Here is a 15,536-nt window from a genome sequence, read left to right on the forward strand (position 1 = left end):
CTCCAGAATCCGTGCTCATTTGGGAATGGGAAGGTTCTCATTTGGGAATGGGTTTCAGTGAACCACTAATTGTAGCCAGGGAATTCCCAGCTTGTCAGATCCCACGTTAGAATGTTAGTGGGTTTGTATCGTTACAGCGTTGAACGGTATTGTATGACAGAGGTGTCATTTTACTGAAAAAAGCACCTTAGTTTAAAAGTTTTAAATGGTGTCAAGCTTTGTTGAGTTTGCACAATGTCAGGTTCTCAACTCGCTGTCGACCTTTGATTGTTAATATGAGCATGTATTTGTTTTAGTTTTTTTTTTTTCAGAATTCTTCTCAGTCTGCTGCTCATTCAGACATTTTCTCACAGTCCTCTGGTGTTCCCACCAGACACCAAAAGGGGGGGAAAAAAACATTTCTGCAGATTTTTCTTTTTTTTTTAAACTTCATGTTGTTACCTTGCTAACGCAAGATATCTTTCAAACGGTTGTAGTCTACAACAGGCATCTGTATTATTATCGAGTATTTGTCTTACGTATATCTTGTCACAATTACTGGTTCTATATGTCAGTGGTGGGCTTTTGGTAGCAAATCGTTGAGTAAGGAAATCAACAGCTCTGATACTAACGCACTGAAAAACAGTACATTGCTGATACTGCAAGTGTTAATAATTAGCGAGGGTTAAGTTCACAGTCCGGTCACACTGCTGCTCGAATCCATCTTAAGCACAATGAACATGGGTGACACGACAGGGTGCTTCAAGGGAAAAGGCTTCTTTTTTAAAAAAATCTGCAGCTCCTCCAAAGTATGTCCCAACAGGCCAATTATGATTCGATGTACATAGTTTTGCTTCTACTGTTCCACCAGCGCACCAGACTAAACGGGCGAGGTTGTACATTTCCAGCAGAGGGCGTCAGTATACCCGTAGTGCTGTTTCGCTTGTTTTCCTTACCTGATTTAATGAAGTCGAATGTTTATGCGGTTTCTCTGGGGAAAAATCTCTAGGAGCGTCTCAAGTCTCGGTGCCAGAGCTGCGCGTGGACACGACGCTCAAAGGGCACCGTTATGAATAAGAATGAAAGTATTTCTTAACGTGGCCATAGCAGGTTGTGACAGGCAGCGGAAACAGCTGTTAGGCTGTGTCAGCGCTCCTCCTCACCGTGTTCACCGGTGGTGGATAGGGATGAATTTAAACCCTATACGGCCCATTTTTTTCTCCAGACGTCCCGGTATAGGAGGAAACTAAGTCACTCCTTTAACTCGGTTCACGTCCTAGCAGGGACGAGGGAAAGCGTGCTCACCATACCCTTTGTACTGAGGAAAGTGAATGCTCTTATTTCCTCTCAGGCGGTGGAGCGTTTATGAAGTGGAACCCTCGGATTCGTCACCGGGGGAAAGAGGGCGGTTCTGGTTTGAGTTCTACAAAGTCCGAAGCGGGGGAAAATAGAAGTTACAACTTTACTAGAAAGTGAAGACGTAATAACGTAAATAGGTAGGGAATGGAGAGAGCGGACAAACCGAGGGAAGTTTCCAAAGGCGATGAAAATTCAAAAGCGCAAGCCGCTACCTTACTGGGGTCCAGTGGGACGGATTCGCAGAGCCCGTGCGCCGATAGCGCAAAGAGGAGAAAGTCAAACATGAAAATTATAATTGGGGTGAGTAGCCTCTACAGTAGCGGTCACCAGCGGCGCTAAAGCCTCGCGCACGCAAGTCACACGACGTGTTTTTTTTCATTGGCCTAAATGACATTTGTAATTATATGCAACTCTGGATTAGTACACGACATCAGAAAAACACGTATTTCGCGATTTCTTCAGTTTTTCCATGAAAACTGTTTATACGGTGATTATGAGTATGAGAATGTCAATGTCGCGCGCATTCAGCTGTCCTGCTGTGGAGTACATGTGGGAGGACAGCATGTGTGGGCACAGGAGAAAGTTTAAAATATCCATGTTCGGTTGTCATGCAGTGGACTTGTTGAAACTATTACTACTACTACTACTACTAATAGTAGTAATAGGCTAATAATAATAACAGTAATAATAATACTAATAACCATACAACAATAATAACAATAATAAGCAGAATAATATGAATAAATGCACAATAATAATAATAATAATGATAATAATAACAATACAAGTGAAAATCGCAAGAATAATCCGGGTGGCTCTAAATACATCAGACACTTGCCTGATAGCTTTGATTTTGGACTTCTTCCCCCTGAGGGGTCATCTTGTCCAGTGTGTGTGTGAGTGAGTGTGTGTGTGTGTGTGTGAGAGAGAGAAACAGAGAGCGAGAGAGAGAGAGAGAAATGTAGGCTGTATATACCAAGTACCACACTGTAATTATTTTATTCCTCATTGTATAGGAAATTTGACTTTTTACTGTTCTGTTTACTGTTTTTTACTGTTAGTATTCTCTTTACGGTCTTCTGAATGTGCTGTTAGTGCAAGTTCGCCTTCAGTAGACAATAGCATACTTTTTATGTTCTATGACATAAAAACATGCCTATAAAAAAACAATTTGATACTATCTAGGGAGCGTATTTGGCATGAAGACAGATTCTTATGGCCTTTAGAAGTAGGTTTACATAACTAACTGACAGAATAGAGCTGACGCCCGTATTTAGTGTGATTTTCGCTGTGATGTTTTTGCTGCAATCTTCACTCTCACGGTCACAGTCTCTCCCTTCCTGCCCTTCCACTCCACCCCTCTCCACTCGCCTGGAGCCCAGTAACCCCCCCACGCAGCCGAAACATAGAGCGAGATATTCGCCAGCACTTTGCCACCTCTTCCTCCACTCTGCCTATCATCAGGGAAATCTGGTGTCAATGCAGTTTTGCAGATGCGACACAAAAAGGTTTCAGGTTGATCTAGAAGTGTGATATTTCTGAAGGATGTTTGATGGTCGGCGTATGAAGGTGAGCTGTGTGCTTTCTCACGGGCAGAGCCCACACATCCGTCTCCCACACATCCGTCTCCCGCACACAGCCGCTGTGTTTGCGTAGCAGGCCTTGGCTTTACGTGCAGGCGAAACGGGGGCAGGCGAGACGCGGAGCAGGCGAAATGCGGGGCTACCTCTCGCACGTGGAGCTGCTGTGGCGTTGGAGCTCCCGGTTGGTTGTGGAGCTGCTGTGGCGTTGGACCTCCCGGTTGGTTGGGAAACGTTAAACCTCGAGGCAGCGGCTCCCGTTTCCTGCGCCCATAATTAGCGACGGGCCCCTCGCTTCGCTTCTCTAACTTGTGCGTCCAGACTTCAGCTGGGAGAGGCTTAGAGACGCTGGATTAAGTTGGAGAGAAAGGAGAGATGACTCACGCCTGGTAGAGACGGTTTGGGCTCGGCTGAGAGCTCTCGGCCCTGTTTTGATGGGGTGAAGCTGCTAGACTTCAGCCGTTAGAGACTTGTGGAGAGGGGCACACGTGTCTCGGCCCTGTTTTGGGTACATGTGTCTCAGCCCTGTTTTAATGGAGTGAAGGGTACATGTGTCTCAGCCCTGTTTTGGGTACATGTGTCTCAGCCCTGTTTTGGGTACACGTGTCTCAGCCCTGGTTTAATGGGGTGAGGGGCACACGTGTCTCGGCCCTGTTTTGGGTACATGTGTCTCAGCCCTGGTTTAATGGGGTGAGGGGCACATGTGTCTCGGCCCTGTTTTGGGTACATGTGTCTCAGCCCTGGTTTAATGGGGTGAGGGGCACATGTGTCTCAGCCCTGTTTTGGGTACACGTGTCTCAGCCCTGGTTTAATGGGGTGAGGGGCACACGTGTCTCAGCCCTGTTTTGGGTACACGTGTCTCAGCCCTGGTTTAATGGGGTGAAGGGCACACGTGTCTCAGCCCTGTTTTGGGTACATGTGTCTCAGCCCTGGTTTAATGGGGTGAGGGGCACACGTTTCTCAGCCCTGTTTTGGGTGCATGTGTCTCAGCCCTGGTTTAATGGGGTGAGGGGCACACGTGTCTCAGCCCTGTTTTAATGCACCAGCTCTGAAACCCCTGCTCACTCCACACAGGCTCTTTCTCCAGGTTTTTGTTTGTCCCACAGAAGCCACCTCAGGTGACCTCGGGCTCCTGAGCAGTAGGTTTCCACCAGACTGTTTGTTTACCTTTTGGACAGACATGCTAAAGTGGGCCTGGCTGTCCCGGGACTTTGGCCAGGGCAGCGCCCCCCCCCCCCTCCTCCCCACAAAAAAAAAAAACCTCAAACTTGGTTTCAGAGCTGCCAGATGCAAGCTTCGGAAAAAAATGGTAGTTTGTTTAAAAAAGTAATTTATTTACGGTAGCCTACTGTAGCCTGTGAGGGCCAAACAGCACCAGTGGGAGTGCAATACCAGGGTCATTTACACGTCTCTCTCGTCTTCTTCCATGACTTCAGAATAAATCTTTTTAAACTTAAATTAAATAACTTAAAATTCAGGACCACCGCGGCTTGATCTGAGTGTTTCTTCGTAGACTGCAGCACACAGGCCCACACAGGTCTTTGCGTGTTGAGGTCCACTCTTGGTCTTTGCGTGTTGAGGTCCACTCTTGCTCTTTGCGTGTTGAGGTCCACTCTTGCTCTTTGGTCTCCTGCTCCAGTAGAACTGTTTTCGGTGTAAGTAATGTCACGTAATGAGATGTAGTGTTATTTAATGTAACGTTATGTAGTCTAATGTAATGTAATGTAATGTAATGTTATGTAATATAGTGTGATGGTATGTTATGTGATGTAGTGTGATGGTATGTTATGTGATGTAGTGTGATGGTATGTTATGTGATGTAGTGTGATGTTATGTTATGTGATGTAGTGTGATGTTATGTGATGTAGTGTGATGGTATGTTATGTGATGTAGTGTGATGTTATGTTGTGTGATGTAGTGTGATGTTATGTAATGTGTTGTAATGATTGTGATGCCCTGTTCCCCTGCCCAGGTGCTGCTGCTGTGTCTGCTGATCATCATCCTGGTGGTTGTTGTCGTGCTGAAGCGACGCTGTGCCCTGGAAGGTAAAATTCATAACTGCTGGCGCAGAGTTTGTGGGTTCGGGTCAGAAAACCATGCAGAAGTTCTGAAAGATGTTTGCAGATTTATTAGAAGTGTGATTGAGAGACTTTGGCTAGATGTGTTTTTGCCTTTTTCTCAAGCAGGATGTTGGATCCCTCTGTTGTTATAAAAAGCTGTTTTTTATTGCATGTTTAGAGGGAGGATTTTATATTTGATGTTACTTCACTGAACACACATTAAGCTCTGCCAGCTCACAGAAAACCAGCACTTTCTAAAATAGCATCTTCACCCCCCCCAAAAACAAATAAAAATAAAGAATAAACACAGCACTCAACTCAAACAACCTCACCATCTGCCACACAAACACCCCTCCCCCACCCCCCTGCCCCCCCACCCCCCTGCCCCAGTAAACCACATCCTTCTAAATGTTGCCATGTCCTTAATTATTGTATAACTCACGCTCTTCCCTAAGGCATGCAAAGACATACCCCGCATAAAGAAAGAGAGACAGGAGAGGATGCCTGTGGTAAAGACAGAGACAGGAAGTTAGACATTGAGGAATCGAACCTGCAACCTCCAGGCTCCGTGCCATCAGTTTCTGGGATGCTGTGTAACCCCCTTCTCCGTCTCCAGCGGCGACCAGCTGCAGGACGAGGTGTGCGTCGGACCGCGGGGACGGGGCTGCGGCGTGCCGCTGTGACCCCGCCTGCCAGGCGGAGGGGACCTGCTGCCTGGACTACCAGGAAGTGTGCGTGGCACCGAGTGAGTCGTCTGCCCGTCTCCACGGCAACCACACCACGCGCCCGCGGCCTCCTGGGTGGAGCCGGCAACGTTTTCACTGCACGTTTCTCAGGAAGAGGCGTGTGCCTCGCCGCCAGGTGTGCGTAGTGGAGTGTGTTACTGTCAGGTGTCCGTAGTGGAGTGTGTTACTGTCAGGTGTCCGTAGTGGAGTGTGTTACTGTCAGGTGTCCGTAGTGGAGTGTGTTACTGCCAGGTGTCCGTAGTGGAGTGTGTTACTGTCAGGTGTCCGTAGTGGAGTGTGTTACTGTCAGGTGTCCGTAGTGGAGTGTGTTACTGTCAGGTGTCCGTAGTGGAGTGTGTTACTGTCAGGTGTCTGTAGTGGAGTGTGTTACTGCCAGGTGTCCGTAGGGGAGTGTGTTACTGTCAGGTGTCCGTAGTGGAGTGTGTTACTGTCAGGTGTCCGTAGTGGAGTGTGTTACTGTCAGGTGTCCGTAGTGGAGTGTGTTACTGTCAGGTGTCCGTACAAGGACACAAAATATACTTTATTAAGTTTATATTTGATCCTGGGGCTACCACCATCCAGAACAGGAAAAAGCATTCTCAACAGCTGGAAAAGATTAAAGTGCTCCTTTTTTATTGGGGGGGGGGGGGGGGGATTGAACGTCATTTATAGTCCAAACAGAGACATGAAAGAGGAGTGGAGAGTGTGTGAGTCTGGCTGTGAGTGTGTGTGTGTGTGAGTGTGTGAGTCTGGCTATGAGTGTGTGTGTGTGTGTGTGAGTCTGGCTGTGAGTGTGTGTGAGTCTGGCTGTGAGTGTGTGTGTGTGTGTGTGAGTGTGTGAGTCTGGCTGTGAGTGTGTGTGAGTGTTTGTGTGTGTGTGTGTGTGTGTGTGAGTGTGTGAGTCTGGCTGTGAGTGTTTGTGTGTGTGTGTGAGTCTGGCTGTGAGTGTGTGTGAGTGTGTGTGTGTGTGTGAGTCTGGCTGTGAGTGTGTGTGAGTGTGTGTGTGTGTGTGAGTCTGGCTGTGAGTGTGTGTGTGTGTGTGTGTGTGTGTGTGTGAGTGTGTGTGTGTGTGTGTGTGTGTGTGTGTGAGCCGCCAGCTTAGCTGAAACCCACATGGAAAAGTCCCTCTCCACTGTGGGCTCTGTAGTGGTGAGCAGGGGGGGCACTGGGGGCACTGGGGGCGCATCTGGCCGTCAGGCTGTTTGTTATTATGCGCGGGGGCAGGGGGCGCCCCCCCCCCCCAACCTGGCAGCCAGATTCTGCTCTCTGATTCTGCTTCTCAGCGTCGTTCTGGGGAAGAGAGGTTTTCACTGAGACGCGTTCTGCGGAGCGAGTCCAGAAAACATCTCTCTCCGATTTTTGCGCTCTGGCTCGTTGCTTCACTACAATCCTCTGGCAAGAAAGAACTTTCTGTGGGATCAGTTAGTCGGACTCTCTTTCTGCCGAAGTTTGCCAGAATGGAGGTTGTGCCATCCGTCCTTTGAAAGGGCCGAAGCATCTTTTCCTCGCTATAACCGTTCAGATTAGTCACCCGCACGATCGCGCTCACTGCGTTCTGCACACGATCGCTGCGTTCTGCACACGATCGCGCTCGCTGTGTTCTGCACGCGATCGCGCTCGCTGCGTTCTGCACGCGATCGCGCTCACTGCCTTCTGCACACGATCGCGCTCGCTGCCTTCTGCTTCATCCTCGGGCGCAAAGTTTACCCGAAGTCTCCTGAAATTACCCGAGACAAATTGGCCTCTCAATAAAGGTTCTGGTGCTGAAAGCTGGAATGTTGATTGCCTATGTTACCGCCAGCCCCGGGCCAGTCGCAACAAAAAGGACGGAAAACCACATGTTTATGAAAGAGATTCAATTATTTACACACAGAAATGGTTATATTAACAACAAGGCCAAACAGAATCCAGGCAGCGTGGAGCCCAGTGCGTTGCCATAGTGAATCCCCCTCTATGACATCACAGGGCTCGTCATAAAGGGCTTCCGTCAGGTGCTGCCAATCCTGCAGTTAAAGAAAGAAACACGGAGGAAAAGCAAAGGAAGCAGCACCACTAGGGGCGCCAGTGAGCGGGCTGGGGACGTAACACCTCCTAAACTTAAATTTCTTCCATAAACACCAGATGAATGATATGTATTCTGCAAAGCAAATTATAACATACCAGCGTGTACACAGTATTTACAGTGGTGTATTTCTGCGTGTTAATTACACCCTAGATCACTTTCATTTTTAGTTGTAAATGTGTTTGCATGCCTGCTGGTAGACATCTGGGTGCTGCCCCATAACGTTTCTGCATTCCTCTCTGGCCCCACCCCAATCATGATATCTGTTTGGAGATACTCGTACATCATGAAGATGTCAATCAAGATATCCAGCTGGTAAATTGCTGCCCATAAATCTTTGATGCCCACAAAGTCGGGACACTGCCAGTGCCTGATTGGCTGGGCTGGTTTCTGCCCAGCGTTGTTCAGCCCGGAGAAACATGGCAGCCTGTTTGTGTACCTTCTCATATTCCACTACAATGTGTATCTGAAAACATCTGAGGTGAGAAACAGGCCATGTGATCGCTGAATCTGGATTCACATTTGATCTGTAATTCCTAGTTTGACTGTTTATATGGAAGACTTTATGCGGATGAGATGGGCAGGCCTACTCCGCCCAGCCCAGGACGCATTTTTTTCAAAACCGCGTATTAGGCGGGGCCTGGCTGAAACAATGAGTGTAATTACTCTTTAAGTACCGGCTGTGTTGCGTTGTGGTCACAAACAAACCTTCAGTTTGAAAGCTTCATATTTAGCTGGAGTAACTGAAGCGATGTCCGGACGGTGGATCGTTCCTGAAGGGTTCGGCCGTTTTGCTCTGTTCATGACCCTGAAGTTTTATTCCGTTCTGAACAGGTGACCTGCATTGGTGCAGAGGCCCTGTCCCTTCTGAACAGGTGACCTGCATTGGTGCAGAGGCCCTGTCCCTTCTGAACAGGTGACCTGCATTGGTGCAGAGGCCCTGTCCTTTCTGAACAGGTGACCTGCATTGGTGCGGAGACCCTGTCCCTTCTGAACAGGTGACCTGCATTGGTGCAGAGGCCCTGTCCTTTCTGAACAGGTGACCTGCATTGGTGCGGAGACCCTGTCCCTTCTGAACAGGTGACCTGCATTGGTGTGGAGGCCCTGGGCCCTGGGCCGTGTCCGTCCAGCCCAAATCCCTCACCGTCCTCTTAACATTCATCAGATACGATTCTCACAATCCTGGCTACCGCTCTCAACAGCTGGGTCTCAGTGAAACCGCAGATGAATTATCTTGTATTTATTATTCTTCCACAGAAGTGCGTGTGTGTTTATCTTTTCTTTTTTTTGCTGTTTTTGGTGATATCAGATTGTACCGTTAATGTGAAAAACAGAGTGTACAGCAGGGCGCTTAGCTTCAGCTTCCTTTCTCAATGTTAAGGGGTTCCAGGTGTGCCGTGTTTGCCGGGAATTTCTCTATTTCTGCCGAAAACAGTCTGTCCCCCGTGTGAGCAGTGAGCCCCTGTGACACACCCACCCCGGCGATGTCTTTTTTCGTGAATAATATTCCACATCTGGCTTGCTGGAATGGTTACTGTGTGCGCAAAATGCGGCGATGGATAGCCTTCCCGCTTGTGTGTGCGGAGTCTCGTATCACAGCACGGGGGGGTGGGGGGGGGGGGTCAGACTGATTGCACTGAGGCAGGTCGAGCAGCCTGGGTGGTGGGGGGGGTCAGACTGACCGCGCTGAGGCAGGTCGAGCAGCCTGGGTGGGGGGGGGGGGCTGAGGCAGGTCGAGCAGTCTGGGGGGGGGGGGGGTTGAGGCAGGTCGAGCAGCCTGGGTTTGGCTCTTCTGCAGAGTTCCTCTGGAGCCTGGAGCCTTCGTCCGAACGCAGCGTGACTAGCAGGAACATGTCTGGTGTTAATTCGGCTCTGATGTCAGGGGTTATTTGAGTCCGGTATTGGACCGCACACGCCCACGTCAGCACCGAAAGTTTCGCTCTGACTGGCTCGTCTGAAACGCGGGCTCCTGTGACTCTGACCGCTTCGCATGCCTAGCGACCGCTTCCTGTTTGGTGCTTGTCATGGCAGCGCGGGCCCGGGGGGGGGGTTGGGGGGGGGGGTGAGGTCGGTGGTCGTGCGCGAGTCCTCACGCTGTGCGCTCGTCTCCGCAGTGCGCCTGTGGGCCTGCACCAAGTTCCGGTGCGGGGAGCGCAGGCTGGCGGGAAGCCTGTGCTCCTGCGCAGACGACTGCGCCGGCGCGGGAGACTGCTGCTCCAGCTACAGCCAGGTGTGCCGAGGTAAGAGCCCCCTGCGCTGACGGGTTCTTTTATTTTATTTATTTTAGCGTAGCTTGTCCCCTGTTTCTGTTGTTGTAAAAACTCCTCCCTGTTTTGTACGCTCCAGAGGAATGCCCGGCCATCCGGACTCATTCCTCTTCCCCCCCATTGTTTCTCTACCTGGCCTGACAGCTTGCCAGCGGCCCCGTAGATGTCCTGACGCGGCTGGAGTTGAAACTCTGTGTTTCTTGGCGCGGTGATGACTGTGGTTTTGTGATGATTTAGGGGAGCAGCCCTGGGTGGAGGGGACGTGTGAGGACCTGGAGTCTCCGCAGTGTCCGGCGGGGTAAGGCACGCACCTCTCCGACCTGACTTCAGAAACGAAATAGCTGGCCGGAGCTGACCCGCTCACGCATCCTGCCTGCTGACCTCGGCTGCACCCGTTACTACAAGGAGAGGGGGGGCGGGAAGGGGGGGGGCGCATTTAGAGTGTTTATCCCTCCTGTCTCTCTCTGTTTCTGTGTCTCTCTGTCACTTTGTTCCTCTTTCTCTGTTATTCTCTCTATCTCTCTGGCTCTGTGTCTCTTTGTTTCTCTCTCTCTCTCTCTCTCTCTCTCTCTCTCTCTCTGTCGCTCTCTCTCTGACTCTGCCTTTCTCTCTCTCTCTGGCTCTGTCTCTGTGTTTCTCTCTCTGTCTGTCTTTGTTTCTCTCTTTCATAGTGGTGATGTTGTGGTGGTGATTACTGAGGAGAAAAGTGTACAGAAGAAAACACAAATCAACCATAAATTTGCTTGTGCTGAAAACGAGCAGCCAGTAGGAAAGCCCAGTCAGGACTGACCAGCCAATAGGAAAGCCCAGTCAGGACTGACCAGCCAATAGGAAAGCCCAATCAGGACTGGTCAGAAATCCCTGTTTGGGTTCCTTATTTAATCACAGGTCGTCATAACAATAACGCCCAAAATCTCACACCTGTAAATACAGTACTCTAGATCAAAGGAGCCTTCTTCTGCCACCACAGTCATGTCTTCTTGCTCTTCCTGTTCTGCCATTTCTTGCCCTGCTCTTAAATAGATGCTTCTCCTGGATAGCAACCTACCAATGTAGAAATTACCAGTAGCCCTGTCTAACCAAGAGGTCTGAATGGAGTGGTTTCTGCCTCGGGGTCTTATGAAATTGCAGTCTGCTCTCCTTTGGTGTGGTCTGTGAGCCTGTGCGTCTGTAGACGTTTATTTCTGTCTGGAATTGGTCCTGTGCATAAACATGCTCTTATGTTGAGTAGACTGGAACAGAAACACGCTCTTATGTTGAGTAGACTGGAACAGAAACACGCTCTTGCGTTGAGTAGACTGGAACAGAAACACGCTCTTATGTTGTGTAGACTGGAACAGAAACACGCTCTTGCGTTGTGTAGACTGGAACAGAAACACGCTCTTGTGTTGTGTAGACTGGAACAGAAACATGCTCTTGCGTTGTGTAGACTGGAACAGAAACACGCTCTTGCGTTGTGTAGACTGGAACAGAAATACGCTCTTATGTTGTGTAGACTGGAATAGAAACACGCTCTTGCGTTGTGTAGACTGGAACAGAAACACGCTCTTGCGTTGTGTAGACTGGAACAGAAACACGCTCTTGCGTTGTGTAGACTGGAACAGAAACACGCTCTTGCGTTGTGTAGACTGGAACAGAAACACGCTCTTGCGTTGTGTAGACTGGAACAGAAATACGCTCTTGCATTGTGTAGACTGGAACAGAAACACGCTCTTGCGTTGTGTAGACTGGAACAGAAACACGCTCTTATGTTGTGTAGACTGGAACAGAAACACGCTCTTGCGTTGTGTAGACTGGAACAGAAACACGCTCTTATGTTGTGTAGACTGGAACAGAGGTCCCTGCAGGGCAAGAAACCTATTTAAACACAACCGGATGCCAGATCAGCTCAGAGAGGCAGTAAAAAGCTTGTTAAATCCACACGTGTGAGTTTTTGTGTGTGCTTGTGTACATGAGTCTGTGTGTTTGTGCATGCTTGTGCGTGTGTGTGTGTGTGTGTGTGGGTCTGTGGGTTTCTGTGTGTGTGTGTGTGTGTGTGTGTGTGTACCCGCCCACGCTTGCGTGGCTGTCTCTTGTGCGGTAGCTGCAGCCTCATTAAGAGGATGTGAAACCACACAAAAGCGCTGCGGTTCCTCTGGAGGGCAGGGAGAGACTGGATTACCCGCCTCTCATGTTGTGTCTGGACAGCGTATATCCAGCTGTGTCAGTCCCTCTGCTGAATGGCGGTACAGGGCCTCCATCTGACTGCGCTCACCCTGCCACTCTCACCCTGCCATGCTCACCCTGCCAGTCTCACCCTGCCACTCTCACCCTGCCACGCCCACCCTGCCACTCTCACCCTGCCACTCTCACCCTGCCACGCTCACCCTGCCACTCTCACCCACGCAGAGCGATCTGCTGAATAAGGAGGGATAATGAGTGTTGGGTGAGTGGGTTTCTCTGGCCCCATTACTAAAGCTGCTCTTTGTCTTACTGACATATTTTACACGGAACAGAATGGTTGAGAAACAGCTGCTTATTACTGCAGCTCAGAGCGCTGAACTGAACAGCGAATCTGAACAAGCCCCTGATTCTCCAACAAAAACACCTAGTGCTCGAGTTTATCTCCAAGTCCAAGGCAAGGAAAAAGGCAGATTGTTTCCAGGCCGAATATTTCCAGGCCAATTGTTTCCAGGCCGATTGTTTCCAAGGCGTAAAGTCAGACTGATCCTTCGTTCATGTCCTGATACGGTTCTGTGTGTCGTCTTCCTGTAACTGTCTGTTTCGTGAAAAGAAAATAACCAGCCAATCAGAACGTGTGTTATTGATCTAAACTTGCCTTATACGGTCGACGGTGGGAAGTATCAGAACTAATGATAGAATAAGTGTTGGTATCACACATAAGGCACGTTTTACACGCCGTGTTCAGTATGTTCAGCTCTGGCGCGTGTTTTCCAGGTTCCCGAGGCCCCCCGTGATCCTGGTGTCTCTGGACGGTTTCCGAGCCGGTTACCTGAAAGCCTACGGCGGTCTGCTGCCGGTCATCAGCAAGCTGAGTGAGTCCCCAGCCCCCCGACCCCCGACCCCCAGCCCCCGACCCCCAGCCCCCTGACCCCCAGCACCCCGATCCCCAGCCCCCCGACCCCCGACCCCCAGCCCCTGACCCCCAGCACCCCGACCCCCAGCCCCCCGACCCCCGACCCCCCCCGACCCCCAGCCCCCCGACCCCCAGCACCCCGACCCCCAGCCCCCGACCCCCAGCCCCCCGACCCCCAGCACCCCGACCCCCAGCCCCCCGACCCCCAGCACCCCGACCCCCAGCACCCCGACCCCCAGCACCCTGACCCCCGACCCCCAGCACCCCGACCCCCAGCCCCCCGACCCCCAGCACCCTGACCCCCAGCCCCCTGACCCCCAGCACCCTAACCCCCAGCCCCCCGACCCCCTGACCCCCGACCCCCAACCCCCTGACCCCTAGCCCTCCGACCCCCAGCCCCCTGACCCCCAGCCCCCCCACCCCCAGCACCCCGCTGCTCGGGTCAGAGGAGCTGAGCGGCAGAGCTTCATATCGGTACTGCGTGGTGTTTCAGGGGTCAAATATTTATCTATGTTTACACTTATTTTGTTTTATTCATCTTTTCCTTTTTAGAAAATTGTGGTACCTCCACCCCACACATGAGGCCTGCATACCCTACAAAGACTTTCCCCAATCACTACACCATAGTGACCGTGAGTACGCACTTCCCCCAATCACTACACCATAGTGACCGTGAGTACGCACTTCCTCCAATCACTACACCATAGTGACCGTGAGTACGCACTTCCTCCAATCACTACACCATAGTGACCGTGAGTACGCACTTCCTCCAATCACTACACCATAGTGACCGTGAGTACGCACGTGTGTTAATAACTTTATAATGGGTGCATTATAAACTTTATATTAGCGCATTGTGATTAAGTTACTCTGTGTGTTAAAGAGCTTTATAATGCTACATTAGCGCATTGTGACTGAGTTACTCTGTGTTTAATGGGTTTATAATGCTACATTAGCGCATTGTGACTGAGTTACTCTGTGTTTAATGGGTTTATAATGCTACATTAGCGCATTGTGACTGAGTTACTCTGTGTTTAATGGGTTTATAATGCTACATTAGCGCATTGTGACTGAGTTACTCTGTGTGTTAAAGAGCTTTATAATGCTACATTAGCGCATTGTGACTGAGTTACTCTGTGTTTAATGGGTTTATAATGCTACATTAGCGCATTGTGACTGAGTTACTCTGTGTTTAATGGGTTTATAATGCTACATTAGCGCATTGTGACTGAGTTACTCTGTGTTTAATGGGTTTATAATGCTACATTAGCGCATTGTGACTGAGTTACTCTGTGTTTAATGGGTTTATAATGCTACATTAGCGCATTGTGACTGAGTTACTCTGTGTTTAATGGGTTTATAATGCTACATTAGCGCATTGTGACTGAGTTACTCTGTGTTTAATGGGTTTATAATGCTACATTAGCGCATTATGAGTTACTCTGTGTGTTTAACGCTGTACAGGGCCTTTACCCAGAGTCCCACGGCATTGTGGACAACAAGATGTACGACGTCACCCGCAACGCCTCTTTCAGTCTCAGAACGGCCGAAAAATACAACGAGAAGTGGTACCAGGGCGAGCCGGTGAGTCACAGCCGGGGAACGGTTACCGCGGAGATAAAACGGTGCAAGGGCAACTATTCGGGTTTAGCCGTTTGGGCCAAGGAAGAAAAATACACCCCTGTCTTAATAATAGAGAGACAGTCCAGTCCCTAAAACACTTCACATTAGAGCCAGTTAAAAGGGTCTTTATTTCTGCAGAGGGTTCACCTGCTGACAAAGTCAACACTGTCCTGCAAAAGCGTTATTTACAGAGATGTTTTATGTTCCTCCCAGAGGGGGAGTGCAGCCATGTGGAGGGGAGGGGGGCGCGGTACCAAGGACACCCGCCTCATTAGGAGGGAAAGTGAAACTCTGTTGTCTCCTCTGCTGTCTCTCCTACTCCCTGTGTGCTCTGGGACTGCGGGAGCTAAACGTTGGCTCTGGCCTGTGATTGGCCCTGTCCTGTGATTGGCCCTGGCCTGTGATTGGCTCTGGCCTGTGATTGGCCCTGTCCTGTGATTGGCCCTGGCCTGTGATGTACTGCCCCCTGACTCGCACGGTTACTCAGTGAGCAGTTCTGCCCTAATGCCGTGTTGGGCAGAATAGCCCTTCATGCTAAATGCTAATATAATAGGTTTTATGGGGTAGCTTTGTTGGCTCAGCAGGAATGTATGTGGAACCTGAGACTGGATCAATATTTGTAGTTTCTTGTACCCGACTGACTCTAATAGACAGCAAGGTAAGACTTATGATGTCATAAGCAACCAAAATAAAAAAGCTTTGACTGATCTTCACACGAGAGCCGCAGTCTCTGTGACTGTGAGCTGAGCTCTGTGAATCTGAGCAGTCTGCTGTGTGTGGCGTGTGTGGGCCTGTGGGTGTTCTG

At 50.0% G+C, this 15,536-nt stretch overlaps 1 protein-coding gene across 1 annotated transcript in view; it reads left to right on the forward strand.

Moving 5' to 3' along the window:
* The first annotated feature begins 1,091 nt into the window (after window positions 1-1,091).
* enpp1 (ectonucleotide pyrophosphatase/phosphodiesterase 1) overlaps window positions 1,092-15,536 on the forward strand; it is a 38,550-nt gene continuing 24,105 nt past the window's right edge. Inside the window, exons 1-8 of the mRNA XM_035424021.1 lie at window positions 1,092-1,638; window positions 4,891-4,963; window positions 5,595-5,723; window positions 9,880-10,005; window positions 10,270-10,330; window positions 12,970-13,067; window positions 13,661-13,740; window positions 14,573-14,692. Of these exons, the coding sequence (XP_035279912.1) occupies window positions 1,483-1,638; window positions 4,891-4,963; window positions 5,595-5,723; window positions 9,880-10,005; window positions 10,270-10,330; window positions 12,970-13,067; window positions 13,661-13,740; window positions 14,573-14,692 (843 nt within the window). The 5' untranslated portion in view covers window positions 1,092-1,482. The remainder of the gene's footprint in view (window positions 1,639-4,890; window positions 4,964-5,594; window positions 5,724-9,879; window positions 10,006-10,269; window positions 10,331-12,969; window positions 13,068-13,660; window positions 13,741-14,572; window positions 14,693-15,536) is intronic.

The sequence above is a fragment of the Anguilla anguilla genome, chromosome 6 (genome assembly GCF_013347855.1).
Source record: "Anguilla anguilla isolate fAngAng1 chromosome 6, fAngAng1.pri, whole genome shotgun sequence".
Taxonomy (NCBI): Eukaryota; Metazoa; Chordata; class Actinopteri; order Anguilliformes; family Anguillidae; genus Anguilla; species Anguilla anguilla.